This window comes from Tupaia chinensis, unplaced genomic scaffold (assembly GCF_000334495.1).
Source record: "Tupaia chinensis unplaced genomic scaffold, TupChi_1.0 Scaffold000573_1, whole genome shotgun sequence".
In the NCBI taxonomy this organism is placed as follows: domain Eukaryota; kingdom Metazoa; phylum Chordata; class Mammalia; order Scandentia; family Tupaiidae; genus Tupaia; species Tupaia belangeri.
The window spans coordinates 2,862,525-2,884,528 of NW_006160087.1; the positions used below are offsets into that span (position 1 = coordinate 2,862,525).

At 52.4% G+C, this 22,004-nt stretch overlaps 1 protein-coding gene across 1 annotated transcript in view; it reads right to left on the bottom strand.

Moving 5' to 3' along the window:
* TMEM39B (transmembrane protein 39B) overlaps positions 1-20,784 on the bottom strand; it is a gene marked incomplete at its 5' end in the record, with an annotated part of 22,163 nt that extends 1,379 nt beyond the window's left edge. The window contains 7 exon segments of the mRNA XM_014591434.2: positions 1,020-1,140; positions 8,134-8,321; positions 9,638-9,974; positions 18,836-18,990; positions 19,305-19,388; positions 19,950-20,169; positions 20,658-20,784. Coding sequence (XP_014446920.1) covers positions 1,020-1,140; positions 8,134-8,321; positions 9,638-9,974; positions 18,836-18,990; positions 19,305-19,388; positions 19,950-20,169; positions 20,658-20,784 — 1,232 coding nt within the window.
* Between the last annotated feature and the right edge of the window lie 1,220 nt (positions 20,785-22,004).

The window sequence follows — 22,004 nt, forward strand, 5'->3', positions numbered from 1 at the left end:
CTTTCCCTTATTCTCTTTCTATTTGGTCAAATTAAATAATAACAATAACAAATGGAATTAAATAAATAAACAATCCTTAAAAAAAAAAAAAAAAGAGCGACTCGTATGATGCAGGAGTGGGAGGTCGGTGGCTGCAGTGTGAGCTCCTCCGTCACATCATCTCTGGCCAGGCTAGAAGCTTCAGACACCTCACTCTTACCTGGTGCTTCAAAGCAAGGAGGAATGCAAGGACTCAAAAAAAAAAACAAAAAAGCTCACTGTTGGGGACCTTAGTTCTGCAGAGGCTAAGGGACTCAAATTTCAAGAGCTGCTTCCAAGATGGGAGAAGGGCAGCAAATGGAGTCTGGAACGGCAGGAGGCCAAGCTCAGCTTGCATCTGACAAGTTGCAAGACTCTGGGCCTAGCCCTTCCCTGGCTGGACAGCTGCGATCAGTGATTCGCAACCTGTGTTCCCTAGAGTGCCAGGTTCCCAGGGGGTTCCCTAGGAGCTGCAGTTGCGGTGAGCAGGAAGTGAAGGGGGTTCCAATCCCTCAAACAGCAGTGCCATGAGGCGCCGCATGCTGGGAAAACGACTTCTGATAGTGAAGTGCGAGGGGGCCGCTAGCCCGGGCGATGTGGAGCAGCCGCCTCCCTAGTGCTGCCGTGAGCTGTCACCACCCTTCCGAGGAAGGTGTCCTGGAGCCAGTTAAACGCATTCCTCTCACGCACAGCTCTGGGGCTGAGGGGAGCGTGTGTGAGCAGTGCCGCACACAGAACCTGGCCAGCGAGGCCTGACGGTGGGCACTGTTCTCACCACAGCCCCTTCTCTCACGGCGTCCTCCAGCTCTGAGAGCTCCGCGGAGAGGGAGCTGCAGCCCTGACTCCTCTGCGTGGCTGTCCCGGAGCTCAGGTGTGCACGGTCTTCCTTCGGGCTCGGGAAATACCGAAGACAGCCTTCTCTTGCTAAGACACCTCCCTCCTGCCCTGGTGACCCACTCTCGAGGGCAGGCCCCACCTCCCTCCCAGGGGCCGGGACTCACGTGGAAGCGGAAGTGGGAGCCGTCAGAGGGGATGGCCACGTTGTAGTGGCCCACGGCTTTGTACACGTTCTTGCTGTGCTTCACCAGCACGCCCTGCGGCCACATGCACTCTTCCGTCCACCTGCAGGTACAGCCCGAGAGCGCCCTTAGCCCAGCGCCCATGCATGGTGACCGCAGGCCCCCCTTCCTGCCCCTCGGGCCGAGTGACTTTCCTGCCTGGGTTTTCATGGCCTCCTCTGTAAAGCAGCGTGAGAACCAGGGGAAGGTCATGTGCCGCGAGCCAGAGGTCTGGCGCTGCCAACGGCTACTGAGGGGTCGCCGAGAAGTCTCTTCTCCGAGTGCGCCCGATTCATCCGGTCTCACTTCGGCCTCCAACCAGCCCACCCCAGAGGTGCGAGTGGTGTGTATGATCGACGAGGCTGACTTCCCTCCGCCTGAAACCCCCTGAAGGCTTCCCGGGGCCCTGGGGATAAAGGGCCTGAGCGTGTGGGGGGCCTCTGCACCCCTCAACGCAGCATCTGCTCCGTCTGTGCGCAAGCCACTCCTTTCCACGGGACTATTCCTGATGCTGTACCCTTCAAAGCCCAGGCTACTCCAGGAGGCCTTCTCGAAGGGCAGAGTTCAGTCCCTTAAAGTGCCCCTGAACTCTCCCTCCGGTCCACACCCCAGTGCTTGTCACTCACGGTCTCCCCTCTGGAGCTCCCTCCCGGCTAGGAGCCCTCAAGGAGAAGACGCTGTCCGATTCAGCCCCACGCCCTCAGAGCACACCACAAGGCCTGGCCCAGAGAGAACCCAGGGAGCACGTGAGCGGGATGGCGGGGCCTGAGTGTTCTAAGGGCTGAGACTCCCAAGGGTCGAGGGCCGAAAGACTGAGAACCACCCCTGTAAGCAGACCCTCCTCAATCTTTATCTCCTCCCTTGTTGACTCATTCATTTAAGAAATGATGACCATGGGAGCCGCAGGTAAAGTGCTGGTTAAGGCACTCACTGACTCCCACAGCTGGCCACAGTGTGAGTCCTGGGCCTGGTGGCTTGCTTTCTCACTTTCCCTCTCTTTCTCTTTCTCTCACTGGTGAGTGTACATGTCCTTTAGCAAATTAAAAAAAAAAAAAAGATCAGGGCCAGCAGGTGGCATGGTGGTTGAGACGGCTGGACTCCCACGTGGCTGACCAAATAAAATAAAATAAAATAAAATAAATGATAATGAATAAAAAAATGTTTAAAAATCTTGTTTTGGGACCAGCAGATGGAATGGCTTTGTTACTGGACTCCCATGTAGTTGATCACAGTTTGAGTCCCTGATCTGGTGGCTTAAACTCACCCCAGGTGCGTGTGCATGCGTGCCCAAGATCCCTAAAAGAAAATGGAGAAGGGATTGCAGCGTGGCCATCCTCCCTGGGGAGTGATTTCTTGCTGTCTCTCTTTTCTGGTGAGCGCACAGGTCCTATAGCAAAAACCTCTCCAAAAATAAATACGTAATCAATGAGCCTGCGACGCGGGGCCCCGATCCAGCCTCTGCTGACCTTCCCGGCCCCACCGCCATGCTCCATTTTCCCTACCCGTCACCTCCCTGACACACCAGCGTGGGCTACTGAGAGCGCCCTCTTCTCTCATGGAACGCCTTGGGAACATTTTAAGTAAATAAGTAAAGACTGGGGCCAGCAGGTGTTGTGGTTAAGGTGCTAGACTCCCACATGGCTGACCACGGTTCAAGTTTTGAAAATTACACTGGGTGCACGTAAGTGCATGTCCCAAATCCCAAGAGGAGACTGAAGAAGAAGGGATTGAGGCATCTTCAACCCACTCAGGGGTGATTTCTCACTTTCCGTCTGTCTCTGTCTCTCTCTGGCAAACACATACAAACAATGGGAAAAACCTTAAGAAAAACAAACAAAAAAAATCCTAAAAAATTCATACTATGCCTGTGATAAGCAGGCATCCTGCCAGAAGCAGGGACAGCCACGTGCCCGATGGGTAAGGGCCTGGCCTCTAGGAGCTTTTGCTCTGCAATGGTAGGAACTAAGCAAAGCAACAGGAGGCGTGAAGGGCAACGGTCACGCCCACCCTGAGGCCCTAAAGGGGGAACCGCTCTGCAGTCAGAAACGTGTTCCTGAAGGAAGAAGGGAAAGAACAGAAAGGGTAGCTGAAGTAGGGGTGGTCCCGGGGCCTAGTGGTTATGGGAGCGGGATCCTACACAGTCAACCACAGTCTGAATCCCAGTACTGAAGGCCTGAAAGACACCGGGTGTGTGGCATGCGTGGCCAAAGTCCCAACAGGTGGAGAAATGGGGACGGGATGGCAACCACCATGCCCCAATGCAGGTGCTCCTCCCCCGCCACAGACACTCTGGCTTCCAGGGAAAGGAAAGGAGGGAAGGGCAGGTGAGGGAAGCAGAAGGAAATGAAGCACTTGGGCCCCAGGCTGCGCTGGCTAGGACAGAGCATGAGCTGGGACACATAAGCGGTGGGGCACCACAGGCTGGTAAGACTGTCCGTCAGCTGGAAGCCATGTCGGGGAGCTGGACCCCACAGGCCGATCATGCTCAGCCACGTCCTGGCCTTCTCTCCCTCCCCTCGGAGCCTGAGGCTAGGCCCATCCTCTTCTCACCCATTCGGCAATGCCCAGTTCCTCTTCTGAACCAGCTGGATAGAACCTGAAAGGGACCCCACCTGGCACAGAGGGCCAACACCAGGAGCCTTGGCTCCTGCCGCCTCCCTCTGAGGCTCAGCTTTTTTTCTTTTTTAAGATTTTTGCCACAGATCGCATGGGCTCAATGGAAATAGAGAAATAAATTAGCCTGGGCAGAAGGCCATGCCACAGTCCCTTCTCTTCCATTCTCCTCCCAGGGCTTTGGGCATCACAGTCCCTTCTCTTCCATTCTCCTCGCAGGGCTTTGGGCATGCACGCCCGCACAACCAGCACGGTTAAGATACTGGGTTCAGGATGTGAACTATGGAGTTGACCATGTGGGATCCAGTACCTTAACCATCATGCCACCTGCTGGCCTGTGGCTCTGCTCCTTGGTGGGCCTACCTCTGCAAACCTGTCCTAGGGGCTCCTCTCCGCTAGACCTTGTCCTGGGCCCAAGACTCAGATGTGACTCATTAGATGTCTCAGCCTTGAGGGACTTCCAGTCTAATGGCGAATGCAGGCAGGAGAATTAGTATTTTGATAGAAGACTGTAGAAATACTAGGCACTGGGCCAGCAAGCGGTGTGAGGCTAAGGTGCTGGTGCCCACATGTCCAACAGCAAGGTGCAAACGCCAGACCTTGCGGCTTGAAAAATCATGCCGTATGATGGGGCTGGCAGGTAGTGAGGTGGTTGAGAGCGCTGGAACCACATGGCTGACCTGACTGCGGTTCGAGTCCCAGACCTGGGGGCTTGCTTTCCTGCTTTCCCTTTCTCTCTCTCTCTCTGTCTGGTCAAATTAAAAAATAACAACAACAAATGGAATTAAATAATTATTTTTTAAAACTTTAAAAAAGAAAAGAAAAATCACACCGTGTGTGCCCAAAATCCTGAGAGGAAAACGAAGGAGAAGGGACTGTGGCATGGGCATCTCTCCTGGTGCTTTCTCCTCCTCTCCTTCTCTCAACCCAGTAAGAACATGCTCTCTAAAATAAACATTTAAAAGAGAGAAAAAGAAGGACCAGCAGGTGGTGTGGTGGTTAAGGTGCCGGACACTCCCAAATGGCCGACCACAGTTTGAGTCCCAGACCTGGTGGCTTGTTTTCCCACTCTCTCACTCTCACTCTCTCTCTCACTGGTCAAAATAAAATAAATGAATGAATAAATAAAATTAAATAATTCTTTAAAAAAAAGAAAGAAAGAGGAAAAAAAATACTAGGCTCCCATGAGGGCCCTGGCTGAGAGGAGGCTGCTGAGTGAGGTCACCTCCGCCTCTGCTCTGGTGCAGTGTCACCCTGCAGGCCTCCTTCCCCATACTCACCCTTCACCTCGCCAGTCTGTGAACTTGTCGAAAATCTATCTTTTTTCCATCTGTGCCCTCCTTCCACACCAAGCACAGTGCCATATCCTGTTACTAGACTGTTTCTTTTTTTTAAAACAATTATTTTATTTTCTATTTATATATTTATTTTATTTTGACCAGAGAGGGACAGAGAGGTGGGGGGAGTGAGAAAGCAAGCAGCCAGGTCCAGGACTCAAACTGCGGTGGGTCATGTGGGAGTCCAGGGCCTTTAACCATACCACCTGCTGGTCCCAAGACTGATCTTTCTAAAGCACACCTTCGAATGGATCTCTCCATTGCTCAAAATCCTCTATGGCTCCCATAGGTTTACACATCAAAGTCCGAGCTCCTTAGCCTGATACGAAGTACAGGGATTTGTACGGACTAAGTAGACAGAAACATCTGCTGAAAGAGCAGGTGAGGCCCGGCGGTGACACGGTGGTTAATTTTGCCATATTCCACATGGCCATGCATGGTAAGGCCTGAAAGACACCGGGTGTGTGGCATGCGTGGCCAAAGTCCCAACAGGTGGAGAAATGGGGACGGGATGGCAACCACCATGCCCCAATGCAGGTGCTCCTCCCCCGCCACAGACACTCTGGCTTCCAGGGAAAGGAAAGGAGGGAAGGGCAGGTGAGGGAAGCAGAAGGAAATGAAGCACTTGGGCCCCAGGCTGCGCTGGCTAGGACAGAGCATGAGCTGGGACACATAAGCGGTGGGGCACCACAGGCTGGTAAGACTGTCCGTCAGCTGGAAGCCATGTCGGGGAGCTGGACCCCACAGGCCGATCATGCTCAGCCACGTCCTGGCCTTCTCTCCCTCCCCTCGGAGCCTGAGGCTAGGCCCATCCTCTTCTCACCCATTCGGCAATGCCCAGTTCCTCTTCTGAACCAGCTGGATAGAACCTGAAAGGGACCCCACCTGGCACAGAGGGCCAACACCAGGAGCCTTGGCTCCTGCCGCCTCCCTCTGAGGCTCAGCTTTTTTTCTTTTTTAAGATTTTTGCCACAGATCGCATGGGCTCAATGGAAATAGAGAAATAAATTAGCCTGGGCAGAAGGCCATGCCACAGTCCCTTCTCTTCCATTCTCCTCCCAGGGCTTTGGGCATGCACAACCAGCACGGTTAAGATACTGGGTTCAGGATGTGAACTATGGAGTTGACCATGTGGGATCCAGTACCTTAACCATCATGCCACCTGCTGGCCTGTGGCTCTGCTCCTTGGTGGGCCTACCTCTGCAAACCTGTCCTAGGGGCTCCTCTCCGCTAGACCTTGTCCTGGGCCCAAGACTCAGATGTGACTCATTAGATGTCTCAGCCTTGAGGGACTTCCAGTCTAATGGCGAATGCAGGCAGGAGAATTAGTATTTTGATAGAAGACTGTAGAAATACTAGGCACTGGGCCAGCAAGCGGTGTGAGGCTAAGGTGCTGGTGCCCACATGTCCAACAGCAAGGTGCAAACGCCAGACCTTGCGGCTTGAAAAATCATGCCGTATGATGGGGCTGGCAGGTAGTGAGGTGGTTGAGAGCGCTGGAACCACATGGCTGACCTGACTGCGGTTCGAGTCCCAGACCTGGGGGCTTGCTTTCCTGCTTTCCCTTTCTCTCTCTCTCTCTGTCTGGTCAAATTAAAAAATAACAACAACAAATGGAATTAAATAATTATTTTTTAAAACTTTAAAAAAGAAAAGAAAAATCACACCGTGTGTGCCCAAAATCCTGAGAGGAAAACGAAGGAGAAGGGACTGTGGCATGGGCATCTCTCCTGGTGCTTTCTCCTCCTCTCCTTCTCTCAACCCAGTAAGAACATGCTCTCTAAAATAAACATTTAAAAGAGAGAAAAAGAAGGACCAGCAGGTGGTGTGGTGGTTAAGGTGCCGGACACTCCCAAATGGCCGACCACAGTTTGAGTCCCAGAACTCGTGGCTTGTTTTCCCACTCTCTCACTCTCACTCTCTCTCTCACTGGTCAAAATAAAATAAATGAATGAATAAATAAAATTAAATAATTCTTTAAAAAAAAGAAAGAAAGAGGAAAAAAAATACTAGGCTCCCATGAGGGCCCTGGCTGAGAGGAGGCTGCTAAGTGAGGTCACCTCCGCCTCTGCTCTGGTGCAGTGTCACCCTGCAGGCCTCCTTCCCCATACTCACCCTTCACCTCGCCAGTCTGTGAACTTGTCGAAAATCTATCTTTTTTCCATCTGTGCCCTCCTTCCACACCAAGCACAGTGCCATATCCTGTTACTAGACTGTTTCTTTTTTTTAAAACAATTATTTTATTTTCTATTTATATATTTATTTTATTTTGACCAGAGAGGGACAGAGAGGTGGGGGGAGTGAGAAAGCAAGCAGCCAGGTCCAGGACTCAAACTGCGGTGGGTCATGTGGGAGTCCAGGGCCTTTAACCATACCACCTGCTGGTCCCAAGACTGATCTTTCTAAAGCACACCTTCGAATGGATCTCTCCATTGCTCAAAATCCTCTATGGCTCCCATAGGTTTACACATCAAAGTCCGAGCTCCTTTGCCTGATACGAAGTACCGGGATTTGTACGGACTAAGTAGACAGAAACATCTGCTGAAAGAGCAGGTGAGGCCCGGCGGTGACACGGTGGTTAATTTTGCCATATTCCACATGGCCATGCATGGTTTGATTCTCAGACCAAGCAGCTTGAAAAACACGCCAGGTGTGTGTGTGTGTGTGTGTGTGTGTGTGTGCACGCGCATGCCCCAAATCCTGAGAGGAGAAAGGACCGTGGTATGGCCATGCCCCTGGAGGGTGCACCTCACTCTGCCCCGCCTCCCTCCCCGGCTCTCCAGTGAGCGCACACACCCTACTGCAAACAAGCGACTGCAAGGCGACCTGCTGCCTGAGTGGGTGAGTGGAAGGCGGGGCGTGAGGCAGCACGTGAACGTGCTCCCGAGCCAATCATGAGGAGGGACGCGTCAGTGAGCGAGGAGGTCACCAGGCCGTTCGTTTCCCACCTGTCCCTCCCAGCCTGGAACAGGGCGCGTGTCTGTCTTGGCCTCGCCAGACCCTACTCTGGACCCAAGGCCTAATATACAGAACAGCTCGATAAGCTCTGCTGATGAATGGACGCGCCAGCGGGCCGTGGGGCAGTGGCCGGGGGGCGGGGCACTCACGGGTGCTGCAGCACGTTGGAGCACAGTGCCGGGTCCACCTTCTGCCAGCAGCCCAGGTGGGCGGCCGCCTTGTGCAGCAGGTCACAGTAGCTGGCCGGAAGCAGGTGCTGCATGAGGACCACGCAGGTGCTGACGGACACCAGCAGGAAGAGCTCGCAGGACCAGCGCCGGTCGTAGTACTGCGTGCTCTGGGGGAGCAGGGTGGGTGAGGGCTGGGTGTCCCCTGGGGACACCCAGCCCTCACCCTCCAATTCTGCCCGCCTGTAGTTGGGACAGTCCTGGGGAGGCCTCAGGATACGCTGAAACCAAACACCTAACAAAAGGCTTAGGCCCTCTGCGCACTAGTCAGCTTCCCACAAAGGAAAACTGCTTTCATTGCCCCTGACCCTGAACCAGAGAACATGCTCTGGGTCTTGGCCCTGGGGCCAGCTGGTGATGTGGTGGTTAAGGTACTGGATCCTACATGGCCAACTGCACAGTTCAAGTCCTGGACACAGTGGCTTGAAAAACACCCTAGGCTCATATGCATATGTGCTCAAAATCCCAAGAGGATGGGAACCAGCAGTTAGCGTAATGGCTATGTCGCTGGACTCCCACGTAGTCGACCGCGGTTCACGTCCTGGACCCGGTGGCTTAAAACTCACGCTGGGTGCGTGTGCGTGCGTGCCCAAGATCCCGAGAGGAGAATGGAGGAGAAGGGATTGCGGCGTGGCCATCCCCCCTGGGGAGTGATTTCTCGCTTTCTATCTCTATGTCTCTCTCTGTCTGTCTGGCGAGCGCACGCGCCCTATAGTGAAAAACCTCTCCAAAAAAAAAAAAAATCCCAAGAGGAGAGTGAAGAAGGGACTAGCAAGATCATGCTCCCTGGGGGAGGGAGGGATTTCTCTGTGCTTCTCTCTCTCTCTCTCTCTCTCTCTCTCTGGTAAGCACACATTCCTACAACAAACTAAAAAAACAGAAAATTTAAATAAAAACAAAAAAAACCCATAACTAGGCTCTACCACTTATTTACTGTGTGTGACTGTGGGCAAGCTGCGAGGAGCGTCCCTGTGAGGTGTGGACTGGAACACAGACAGGAGCACCGAGCCTGTCCTAGGTGTCCACACACACCAGGTCGGCCTGACATGGCTCCGGGCAGCCCACCACAGCTGAGGGCCTCCTCCCAGGACGTACAAGCAAGAGTGCGCACAGGCTCTGGGGCCAGCAGAGCTGGACGAATCCTGGCTCCTCCACTTAGAGCAGGACAGTGTGACAGCCCACGTGACAACAGCCACTGACATACAGCCAGTGCTCTGCCGTCCAGTGTTGGGATCAATATGGCCTCACTGGCTGGGTGACCCTGGGCAGGGCACATCCGTTCGGTGAGCCTCGTTCTGTACTCTGAATCGGAGACAGACAGTAGTGACCCAGCTCTCCAGAGAACGGAGGGGAAGCCCACAACAGCAGGTAGTTATGCCAACGGGCGGGCTCGCGTGGGCAGGCGGCAGCAGACTGAGCTACGCACCTTCACAAACCAGACGGGCACGAAGGCCACGTAGTAGGCGCTCAGCATGGAGCTGACGAGCACTTCCTTCATGCGCCAGTTGAAGTCCATCTTGAGGAACTCCACCTCGCTGCGGATGAGGCTGGGTGACAGGCAGCAGGCATGGGTGGGCATGGCGTCCGGGCCGTAGAGCTGCCGCGTGTGCTGCTTCCATGTCTCCCGCAGCGTCAGCAGGTAGCCCCGGCTCCTCGCCAGGCCGCCAACTGCCTCCCGGGGGCCCAAGGAGGCCACGTGGCTGAAGAGGTTTGTCTTGCGCAGATCACAGTTCAACTGCAGGAACGGAATGTACATCCCAAACCTGCTGGGAGACGGTGGTGAGAGCGGGCCTGCCGGGCCAGCATCCCCCTCAGGCACGGAGGGGCATCTCCTTCCTCCCAGGGCCTCAGCGCTCCTGCCTGCTCGGAGGAAGAGTCTGCCCCTCCTCCCGTCCACCATCCTGCCCAGGGGACAGTGAATGTCGGAGCACGAGCGTGCCGAGCGTCGAGGAGGCAGTGGGAATGCTGAGCAAGGGGGAGTGGGGGGTGCGACAGGAAGCCAGACCGGGCCCGTCCTCGCGTCACATCCAGTGACGGTGACGCCATCACCGCAGCAGCCTGGGTCTCAGGCGCGTGCTAAATGCTGCACACGCACCCTTCTTTTGCGTGAGAACGCTAGTGCTGGGTGCTGTCTTGTCCCCTTGCCTGCGAGGAAGCTGCAGCGTGGGGGTGAGGTACATGCCCAAAGGTCACACCATCAGTAAGGAGGTAACAGAGCTAGGGCTCAGGTCCACAACTGTCCGGTATCAACAACCAAGACAGACACTCAGCAGGTCCCGCTGAGTGATCGGTCGGAGGTGTGAGTCGCGGTGCACCCACGCAGGCGGGGACAAGGATCTACTGCGCGCCTGTGAAGGGCCAAGCACGCCCGGTGCAGACCTTCCCGAGCAGCCGCCTCAGGGCAGGGCGGGAGCTGGCCGGGGTCTGACTGTGTGCTGTACCACGTGAGAAGAACCCCAGACAGACCACTGCCTGGACGAGTACATGGTTTTTAAGTTTCTCTTTTTTCAGCTCGGGGCATATCTGTCCCAGGTCTCCAGAAGGGCTCCTGGGCTGTCTGAGGAGCTGGGGCCAACAGCAAGGCTGCATGTCTTACCAACGGTTATGCTTTCTTTTCCTTCTTCTGGGGCCCTAAGGAGTGGTGGCTGAGTGCCCCTGGGCAGGTAACTGAGCCTCCATGAAGTGGGGATGCTACACCCTTCCTGAGGTGAGGTTAAGTAAGATGATTTAGCACCAGTGCATCGAGAGCACAGGCTTTGGCGTCGGACAGGCCTGGGTGACACCTCAGCTCTGCCACTTACTAGTCCTGTGACTCAGGCAGTGATCGGACCTCCAGGAGCTCCGGCCACCTCACCTGGCCCTGCGCTCACACCTCGTGTTGATCTTCCACTTCCGGCTGGGCGTCATACCAGGGTTTCAGACTCTCAGTCCTTGCGACTACCCCCAGCATCATGCCCGGCCCAAAGAAGACCAACACAATTCCATTTAGAAAAGAAAGAGCCAGTGATTCTGGGGAAACCGAAGTGGAATTTCCAAAACACCTTCAGGACCCCTTGTGGGAGGACCTCCCCCTGGAGCATCCGAGAGACTCAGACACAGGGGAAGAGTCTCCCTGGGCTTGTCTCTGAGAAGGACTGGAGACAGGTCCTCTGATGGACTCAACTGTCTGGTGACAGCGAGCGTGTGACCAGCCTGAACAGCTTCCCCTCCCACCCTCTCCACCCTGTATCTGAGATAGAAAAGTAGAAGGTAAACCTGTATAAACAAAAACAAAAAAAGGAGGGAGGGGGTCATTAGTACACAAGTGACCGTGGACTTCGAAAGCAGGTGGCACGCTGACAGGTGAGGAGGAGGCCATCTCACACAGAGCTCTTCCACAGAAAGACGAGTCGCACACGTGACTCAGAGTCTGTCAGTAGCCACAATTAGAGATGGTGTCTGTTTTATGGTGTCTGTTCTATGTTCCCTGGCCCAACGCAGGCACGGTGCTGTCTCGACATACAGAGAACATTTACCGAGTGCTGCGGTTTCCTTTCCGCGCGGAGTCTGACTCCGGCGTGTGTTTTGCTGTCAGGGCACATCTCGGTCCAGACCAGCCTGTGTCAGTGGTAACCACAGTGCCAGTGGGAGCACCCTGGAGGCCACAGGTGCAAACTGCCACAAGAGGACTGCACGGGGCTGAAGCTTATCTCCCCAGAGCGACCTGAGAGAGACGCCGCAGTGCAACGGACTCATTTAATAGAGAGCTGAAGTGAGAAGCAGGGCCACAGAGGAGGTTAAAGGAAGATCTGTGCTCATTTGTAAGTCAGCCTCTTCCTTCCCTGACCTCACAGAAGCCACCCGGGAGGACTCCTCCTTAAAGAAACTGTCGGAAGTGAACCGTGGTCTCCAATAGAGGGGTCTTAGGGTAAACCCCTACCCCTTTCTGGCCTTTGGGGACCCACATACTACTAACACTTCACCTGCTATCTTAAAGCAACCCTGCCCATGTACTGAGAACCCCCAGGCAAACCTCCTGCCCAGATAAACGGAGAAAAAAGGATTCCTGCTACTCAGTCCTTCGTTCCTAAATACAGACAGACAACCAAAGACACTAATTGTACTCTAAAAACTAGCAGCATACAACAAAAAATTTAAGCCCAGTGGACAGATAAAAACATAAGAGATTTCTCAAACAAGAACAGGATGCTATGAGACGAGATCCAAAAAATAAAAAGTAAAAGGTCTCAGAGACAAAAAATATGATTACTGAAAAAACTCAGGAAAAAAGTTAGAAGATAAAGTTAAGGCAATCTCTCTGAAGACAAGGCAAAGAGAGACAAAAAAAAAAAAAGAGAGAGAGAGAGAGAGAAAGAAGGTGAGAAGGAATGAGGGAGAGAGAAATGGAAAACATGAGAGAAAATATAAGAGGAACAGAGGACTGATCTATGAGTCATCTGATGAGTCAATACCTGAGAGGACAGAAAAGGGGAAGATAGTATTAAACAAATAATAGAAGAAAAATTCCCTGAGCTGAGTAAGTACCCAAATCTCCAGGATTTAAAAAAAGTCCTAGAATACTGCTGAGATGAATAACAGAAGTTTCACACCAGATGTTTTCTTGTGAAATTTCAAATCATCAGAAGATAGAATTTTCCTAAAAGCTTTCAGGAAAATACAAGCCATTCATAAAGGAATTGGAATCAAGCTGGGACTTCTCATTAACAACACTGGAATCTAGAGACGTCAGGGTAGTCTCTTCCAAATTCTAAGAGAAAATGAGTGTAAACTTAGGAATCTATACTCAGACAAACCATCAATCAAGCATAAGGGCAGAACAAAGGCACTTTTAGACATGCAAAGATTCAGAATGTACACACCTCCCACATACCCATTGTTAAAAAAATTACCTGATAATGCACTCCAGCAAATTAAGGGAGAAAACCAAGAAAGAGGAAGACATGGGATCCAGGAAACAGTGGATCCAACCCAGGAGGGCAGCGAAGGGAAGTCCCAGGCTGAGAGCTGCACAGCAGGCCTAAAGGGCAACCACTCCAGACTGGAGCAGGGGGATGAAGGGCTCCAGGAGGGATGTCTTTGGGGGGAAATGGACTCCAGGCAACAGGAAGCATGACTGAGAGCTGGATAAACTTGAGGACATGTTGAAGGCCCATCATTCTTTTGTCAACAAGAAAAAAGAAATGCAATTAGAAACTCCAAGAAAAATAAGAAGCGGTATAAGAAAGTTACAATCTAAATATGAAGCAAACTAAAATGTGATTTTAAGTAGTAGATGGAATGTAAGAAAAGATAAACTATTTGACCTTGACACAGGAACCTTCTTTTTCTAAGAGGTCCAAGATTACAACTCAGTAACTCGATAGGAGCAATGTTTTCCGCACATGCTACTGGACCCTGAAGCAAATATTTTCGTACACATAATTATACCAAGGGTACTGACTAGCTTTTAATTTTTCGACTTAGCCTCTGCTGAAGAATGGAAGACTTCCACGTGGTTGTACTGGAGCGTGTGAATGTCAAGCTCGACAATATAAGAGTGCAGCTGCCGGGAAGCAAGAGGGAGCAGGGAGAAGTAGACGCGCAGGGTCCTGGTATTTCTAACATAAGAGGGTTCAAACACTGACTATGGTTGACGGAATAAAAAATACAAATATGTTTATATTGTTGATAAAGAAAACCAATAGAAAACTCAAAAACAGCAGTGACTATCAAATACTAGGAACAGCAGGGATAGGAGGGTGAGCTAAACCTTCATCTGCCGTTGCAGGGAGTCAGTGTGCGTGCACATGCGCGTGTGGTATTCTTATATATGCACAGAAGGCTGATTTCCATGATATACAAGAAACCAGAACCAAGGGTGGTTACTTCTTGAAAGGGAAGCTGGGTGGCTGGGAGGCAGCAGTCAAAGGCAGGCGTTTTCACCTGTACTTTTATACCTTTGGAAGTTTAATGTGGACCTATGACCCAACTATAAACTAATCGCTAATTTTTAAAGGAATAAGCAAGGATATAAGGGCACTAGAGAAGTCAAGAAATACTTAAAGCCAGCAAGGAGATCACTTCAATTAGTGGGGCTAAAATTTTGAAAGGTGGGGTTGGGAGCTCTGGCTTCTCATTGGGAGTTTTTAACGTGACTGGATTTGATTGTTTACCATATGCTCGTACTGGGGACCAGCCCCATAGCCTAGCGTTTAAGGGAGCCGGATCCCACACGGCCAACCCTGGTTTTAATACTAGCCCTGGCGTTTGAAAAATATAGTGGGCACATGCACAGACACCCAGAATCCCAACAGGATAGGGAAATGGAGGAGCTGTCAAGTGACCACAGTCCACGAGGAGATGCATTCTCCTACAAGCTCTCTCCTCTGTGAACACACGTGCCCTCTGGCAATCAGAACAATATATTCTTGGGACTAGCATGTGGCATAATGGTTATATTACTGGACTCCCATATAGTCAACCGTGGTTTGAGTCCCGGACCCAATAGCTTAAAACTCGTGCTGGGTGCATGTGCGTGCATGCCCAAGATCCCACCAAGAGAATGGAGGAAAAGGGACTGTGGTGTGGCCATTCCCCCTGGGGGGGGTGATTTCTCACTTTCTGTCTCTGTCTGTCTGGCGAGCACGCACGCCCTATAGCAGAAATCTAAAAATAAAAAAAAATGTTCTTGAAATGTGTCAATAAAAAAATTTTTAAAAATAATTATTTCTTATTTTATTTATTTATTCATTTATTTTTTTAATTTGACCAGAGAGAGACAGAGGGTGAGAGTGAGAGAGAGAGGAAGTGAGAAAGCAAGCCACCAGACTCAGGACTTGAACCCTGGTCAGCCATGTGGAAGTGTCCAGCGCCTTAACCACCATGCCACCTGCTGGTCCCCAAAATGTGTCAATAAAAAAATTTAAGGGGCCAACAAGTGGTGTGGTAAAGCCACTGGATTCCCACGTGGCTGACTGCAGTTCAAGTCCCGGATGTGGTGGCTTGCTTTCTCGCTTTCCTTTCTCTGTCCGTCTCTGGTTAAAAGTAAAAAAAAGGAATTAAATAAATAATTCTTAATTATAATAAATAATAATTCATAATAATAATTCTTAAAAAAAAAAAAGGAGTCAGCAGATGGCGTAGCAGTTATGTCACTGGACTCTCACAAGGACAACGTGGTCTGAATTCCAGACCTTGTGGCTTTAAACTCACGCTGGGCATGTATGTGTGCATGCATGTCCAGGATCCCGGGAAGAGAATGGAGGAGAAGAAGGGACTGTGGCGTGGCCCTCCTCCTGGGAGGCGTGATTTCTCTCACTCCCTTTCACTGTTTTGGTCTCTTTGGCGAGTGTATGCACCCTAAGACAAAAACCTCTAAAAAAAGTTCATAGGGGCCGGCATTACTGTGATGTGGTAGTTAAGGCACTGGACTCTCACATGGCCGACCACGGTTTGAGTCCTGGACCTGGAAGCTTGTTTTCCTACTTTCCCTTTCTCCTTTACTAATTTTTTTTCTTTTAAGAGAGATTTTGTTATAGGATGAGTGCAGTTGCTAGAAAGACAGAAAGGGAGAAATCACCCCCCACACAGCAATCCCTTCTCCTCTATTCTCCTCTTGGGATTTTGTGCACGCACGCATACATGCCCGGCGTGAGTTTTAAGCCTCTAGGTCTGGGATTCGAACCATGACTGACTACATGGGAGTCCAGTGATGTAACCATTATGCCATCTACTGATCCCACTTACTTTCACTTTCTCTCTTTCTCTAGTCAAATTAAATAATGATGATAATAAATTAAAAAATTCTTAAAAAGTTAGTAATAAAAAATAAGGCAAAACATGGACACAGGATGATGTCTATATCGAAGACAGAGACTCAGCAGGTAGTGACGCTAAGTGCCCAGTGACGGCCAGTGTCGGCAGTCTCAGCCAGTGCAGCCCTTGGGAAGGACAATCTGTTAATATGGACATGGACAGGCCCAGCGGAGCTGGTGCGGCCCACAGCTTGCTAAGCTGCAGTGCTAGAAACCTCGCAACTGACCACTGGTTCAGGCTGGCCTGAAAACACTCTGACTGCAGGCACGCGAGATGGTGAGGATCCACGGGTCAGGAGGGGACTGCAGCACGGCAAGACCCAGCAAGAGCGCTTCCTTCTTCCTCTCTCGCTCCTCTACACCCACCACCTACTACCATCTTCTCTCTGTTTTTCAGAGATCTTTGCTATAGCGTGCATGTGCTCGCCAGAAGAGAGCAGACACAGAAAGTGAGAAATCACCACCCGGGGGAATAGCCACACCACAATCCCTTCTCCTCCATTCTCCTGGTGGGATCTTGGGCACGCATGCACATGTGCCCACTGTGAGTTTTAAGACGCTGGGTCCAGGACTTGAACCACAGTTGACTATGTGAGAGTCCAGCAATGTAACTATTATGCCACCTATTGATCCCCCCCATCATTAAAAAAAAAAGTTAGGGCCAGCAGGTGGTGTGGTGATTAAAGGCAATGGACTTCCGCATGGCCAATCATGGTTCAAGTCCCGGACCTGGTGGCTTGCTTTCTCACTTTCCCTCTCTCTGTCTGATCAAACTGGAAAATAATAATAATAATAATAAAAAATAAAGTTAAATAAAATAATTCTAGAAAAAATAAATGGACATATCTTTTGGTGCAGTAATTCTATTCTGGGAACTGGTTGTACAGAAATACTGAACAAGTGTGTAAGGTGATATGCAAAAGGCTCCCTGCCTCGCTGTTATAATAAAAAGCTAAGAACAACTCAAAAGTCCACCAAGAGAAAAAAATAAAACAAACTGTGAAAATATTATGCAATGGAATACTGTGAGGCCATGAAAAAGAGGTAGAGCCATGTGTATTCCCATGGGAAAATATCTGAGTTACATAACTATATGAAAAATGCAGTAAATGGTATTCATTTCATGCATAACATAATCCCTTTATTTTTTTTAGAAAGTATATATGTAGGGGACCAGCAGATGGTGCAGTGGTTAAAGCACTTAATTCCCACATGGCTGACTGCAAACAGTTCAAGTCCTGTACTTGGTGGCTTGAAACTCATACTGGGTGCATATGCATGCATGTCCAAAATCTCAGAATAGATAGAGAAGAGATTGTGGTATGGTTGTCCTGCCAGGGGGTTATTTCTCATTTTCCCTCTCACTGTCTGTGCCTCTCTCTGGCAAGCACACATGCAAAAACCTTAAAAATTTTTTTTCAAGTATATCTGTAGGTGGCGTGGGGGTTTGAGATGTCAGACTTCCACATGGCCGACTCTGGTTCGAGCTGGACCTGGCAGCTTGTTTTCTCATTTTTTCTCTCTCTTGCTCACTCTCTCTCCCTCATTCTGTTCCTCTCTGGTCAAAATAAAATAAATGAGTAAATAAATAAAGTCAAATTTTTTGGGGGGAGAGGTTTTTGCTATAGGGTGCGTGCGCTCGCCAGACAGACAGAGAGACAGCAAGCAAGAAATCATCCCCCGGGGAAGATGGCCACACCGCAATCCCTTCTCCTCCATTCTCCTCTCGGGATCTTGGGCATGCACACACACGTGCCCGGCATGAGTTTAAGCCACCGGGTCCGGGACTCAAACCATGGTCGGCTACATGGGAGTCCAGCGACATAGCCATTATGCTAACTGCTGGTCCCAGTAAAAAAAAAAAAAAAATTAAAGTGTATCTATATACTTGCTCACACACACAAAGAATCAGAAAAACTGCTGTAGATAATGGATTTCTGAGGGACTGAGATTATGTGACTTTCATTTTCTACCTTAAAGTCTTCTGTAACATTTAATACTTTGATAAACTACATGTGTCACTTGAAATTAAAACCTAGATGTCACTGAATCAAGTGTGATCAGGCTCCTATGCCAGTGTCTTTCTGGTCTTGCAGCAGGGTAGGCTGAGAGGAGTACCCAGCTCTGAGGCTCCCTCAGACCAGAGCCGGCCCAGCCCCAGGAAGTTCAAGAACCAGAAGGCCCAGGACTGGGGACTGACTGCTAACGTGCAGGCAGCCAGAGCCTGCCCCAGAACCAGCCAGATCAGACACCTCGCCAAAGCTCCCACAACTCTAGGCCAGACGGGGGAGTGCTGGGCTCTTCCCAGACACTCACTCTCCAACCTCAACAATGTGGGTTTTGATGAGATACAAGGAGCAAGCAAAACAGACACAGGACAGATGTACACACATGCACATGCAGACACACACATAAACCCCACCCAGAGACATGCAAACATGCAGATGCCTGTCAGCACAGAACCAGGGAGGCAGCAAGAGATCACGTAAACACGAAGAGACACCAAGAGACAGAGAAAGGGAAAGAACCAGAGAGGGGAAAGACGGAGAGAGGGAGGCGGGTCCGTGCTTTCCCCTCAGGACCGTTCCTTTGGGACACACACAGATCTGAGTCCCCTCTGACCTCCCCTCAGTGGGAATTTGTAAACTACACAGCCTCAGTTTCTTCTGCAAAAGGCTAGTCATCTTGATCTCAGGGGAAGCGTCATCCGACAGCGTAAGATGTTGCCCCTGCCTGCCTGGGGGTCTTCCAGATACGAGGCCTGGTGCTGCAGCCAGGGCAGAGGTCAGGGGCAGATACCAGGTGTGAGGGGTGGAGTGAAGGGTACTCACGGATAGCAGAGGAACAGGAGGTTCAGGAAGGAGTAGGTCCTGAAGAGATGGATGAGGGACCGGCACAGACTCCAGCCTGTTGCCGTGAGAACGGTGAAGCGGGTGAGGAACAGCAGGATGGAGCGAAAGAGGGAGACCTTCCCCCTCTGAGAAGCCTGGGTCAGGGCGAGATAGGACGGGATGGGGCCTTGGACGGAGGCCACAGAGGCTGCACCCAAATCCCACCCAGCATGGCCTGCGGTCCCACCCAGGGACAGGTGGCGCAGCAGGTGGGCAGAACCTGGCAGGTGAATCCTCCTTGACGCCCAGTAACCTCCAAGAGCCAATGGGATGTGATTAGCGTTCTTGAACCGAGTCCGAAGGGAGCCCCACAAGAACACCTCGGGGCTGAAGGGCTGGGTGTATCTCCTTGGCACCCCAAGGGAAGGGGAGTCCCAAAGTCCCTGGCCAGCCTCTAGGACCCAATCACCTCCTTCACGATGGACCCAATGAAGCGGCGGCCCAGAACAATGGTGGTCACCATCAGCAAGTTGAAGTCGATCAGGTGGAAGTTCTGTCAGGGGGCAGAGGCCTGGGGGTCACATGGGCCCCCGCCCACAGGTGGGCTTTTCTCACATCCACCTCCCCCTGCCCGGTCCTTTCCACAGACACTATCCTCGTTCTCTGACCTTCACGGGCCTCCTTCACAGCTGAGTCAGGCAAGGAAATTACCTAGAGTAGATCAGGCCCCGAGGTGGGAAATGGGACAGTCCCTGGGGATGAGAGAGTGGGTGTGAGCCTTCTCGTTCTGCTGTGCCATGCCCGTCTCTGTACCTCTGCATCTGCAGAGCTGTTTCCACCCCTCGACGGGTACGCCCGGCTCATCTCCCCTGCAGGGCGTGACTCTCCGCTCCTTGAGCAAAGTCTGTGCCAGGTTCACCCCTGTCCTTCCAGCACACCACAGTGCTGAGGAATCATTTGTTCCTGTTTCTTCCACATCTCCCTTGCCTGGCACGGGGCCAAGTACACAGTGCAGCTCAGTGGGCTGTGCTAAACTGAAACCAAACCTCCCTCTCTCGTACTCACACATGCACGCACATGCACGCGCACACAGCCGGCCCTGGCGGGCACCCACCAGGGAAGTGTGGGAGGGTGGATGTGAGGGCGGGTACCACCACACTGTCTTGTAGATGTTGACGTAGTGAACGAAGAGGGCTATGAGCTGGCAGAAGAAGAGCTGCAACTCGAACAGCACGCTGGCCTGCACTGGCAGCTCAGGGATCTTGCAGTGCTGCAGGGGCACGACCGTCTGGGTGGCCAATGGCGGGCTGGGGAGGCCTGTCCCAGAGCTGCTCCTAGGATGGGGAGGGGACAGCTTCAGGAGCTGACCTGAGAACCTCCCAGGAACTTCTGGGGCACTAGAGTGTGGGATCAGATCAGCAGAGCAGCTCGAGACTAGGACAGAGGCCTCCTAGTTTTGTCTGTTGGACCCTGGTGCCAAACAAACTTTTTCCTATCCCTAATCTTATTTGGGCCTTCCCAAAACCCCCAAGAGGAAAAAAAAATGATTAGGTCCATCTCACAAATGAGGAAGAGAAGGCCCAGAGAAGGGAGACCAGCTGTCGGAGCCAGTGGAACGCAGCCTTCAGGCTTGCTCTCCCACATCCTACTGCGTCTGTCTGGGTGACGCCCTCCACCGAGCTCCCTCTGGACTGCTGCTTCCTCCCATTTACGCCTCGGCCTAGCAACGAGGGTAACATGACCTAGAACCTGGTCAGGGACAGCCTCGTCTACACTGCCCTATGAGACCAGTGACGAGCAGGCGTCTGAGAGTGCTTTTTACCTGGTGCGGGAGCGGACACTGGTCACTGACGCGCTGGCAGTGTGGCCGCCAGCAGGGCCCCCTGAGGATCCCGGCTCACAGAGCGGATTTCGACAGTAAGATGTCCTGCTGGGACCTCTTCGTCCTCCTGTGGGCTCAAAGAAAGGACATCCTCAAGCCAGAGCACGCACTTGAGGCAAAGAGCCACAACAGTGGCCACCAGTTGCCTGACATGTCCTGTCCTTGCTCACTTTGCAGAGCCCTGGGTTCTGGCCCTGCTGGCCTCCTCACCCTCATCTCCTACCGTGCTCTGCCTCCACCCCGACTCCCTAACCCCGTCCTCCAGCCGCCTCGTTGCCACCTCTTGCACCACCGTCCCTCTCCCTGCAGGGCCGCTCCCTGGCTGCCCGTTTTGAAGTGGCCACTTCATCTCTGTCCACCCTACTCCTTTTCCCCCACAGCATTCCCTCTCTGAGATGATCTGACTCATTTGTCCACACGGGTATGTCTGCCTCTCCCACCGGAGGAAGGGCAGTGAGCTCACTCACCTTATTCATCTCTCTCACTGCTGTACCCCGACCCCTACCACAGTGCCCTGCATATCTGACGGGCACTGCATGAGCCCAGCTCAGCTGTTCACAGAGCAGGAAAGAGCGGACTCGGGGAGTCCGAGTGAGCCCTGGCTGCTCAGGCAGTTTCGGCAGGCTTACAGTCGGGACACCTTCCAGACCGGCTTTCCTCCAGGGCCAGGTTCCAGCTCAGGGGGCATCCTGAGTCTCCTGGGCTCCAGGACCCAGGGCCTGCGCTCAAGGTCAAGGATGTGGGCTGCGGTCTTGGACCCACACTTGGACCACAGCCTACTTCCCCAGGCCTAGCAGTCTATGCCAACTCTCAGGTGCCACCCTGCACAAAGGTCCCAGGCACCTCCTCTAAGTTGTAGCCTCCCATCGCACCACTCTGGGCCCCAGCTGGGCGCTTCTTCCAGAGTCTCCAAAAGTACCTGTCCGTAGCTCTGCCGTCGCCCCCAGACCAGAGGCTCTGTGCACACACTGTCGCGCGGCTCAGAGAACCCCACACTAACACCGTCAGCCCAGAAGCGCTGCCCACGCCCACTCTCCTCTCCTTAGAAGCCCTGCACCCACATAAAGACCCTTTGCCGGTAAGCCCCGCCCATGCGCAATTGTCAGCCCGGGAACCCCGCCCTCTCCACCCCGAGAGCCGCTGCAGAACTCCCCCCTTGGTCGGAAAGGTCTCCTGGCCGCCCTGCCGCCCCAGGTGTACACGGTCGCAACGCCGAGCGTTCGCCCCCGCCCCGGCGCCCGCAGCCCGGAAGCCCCGCCCCGAAGGCCACGCCCACCCAAGCCCCGC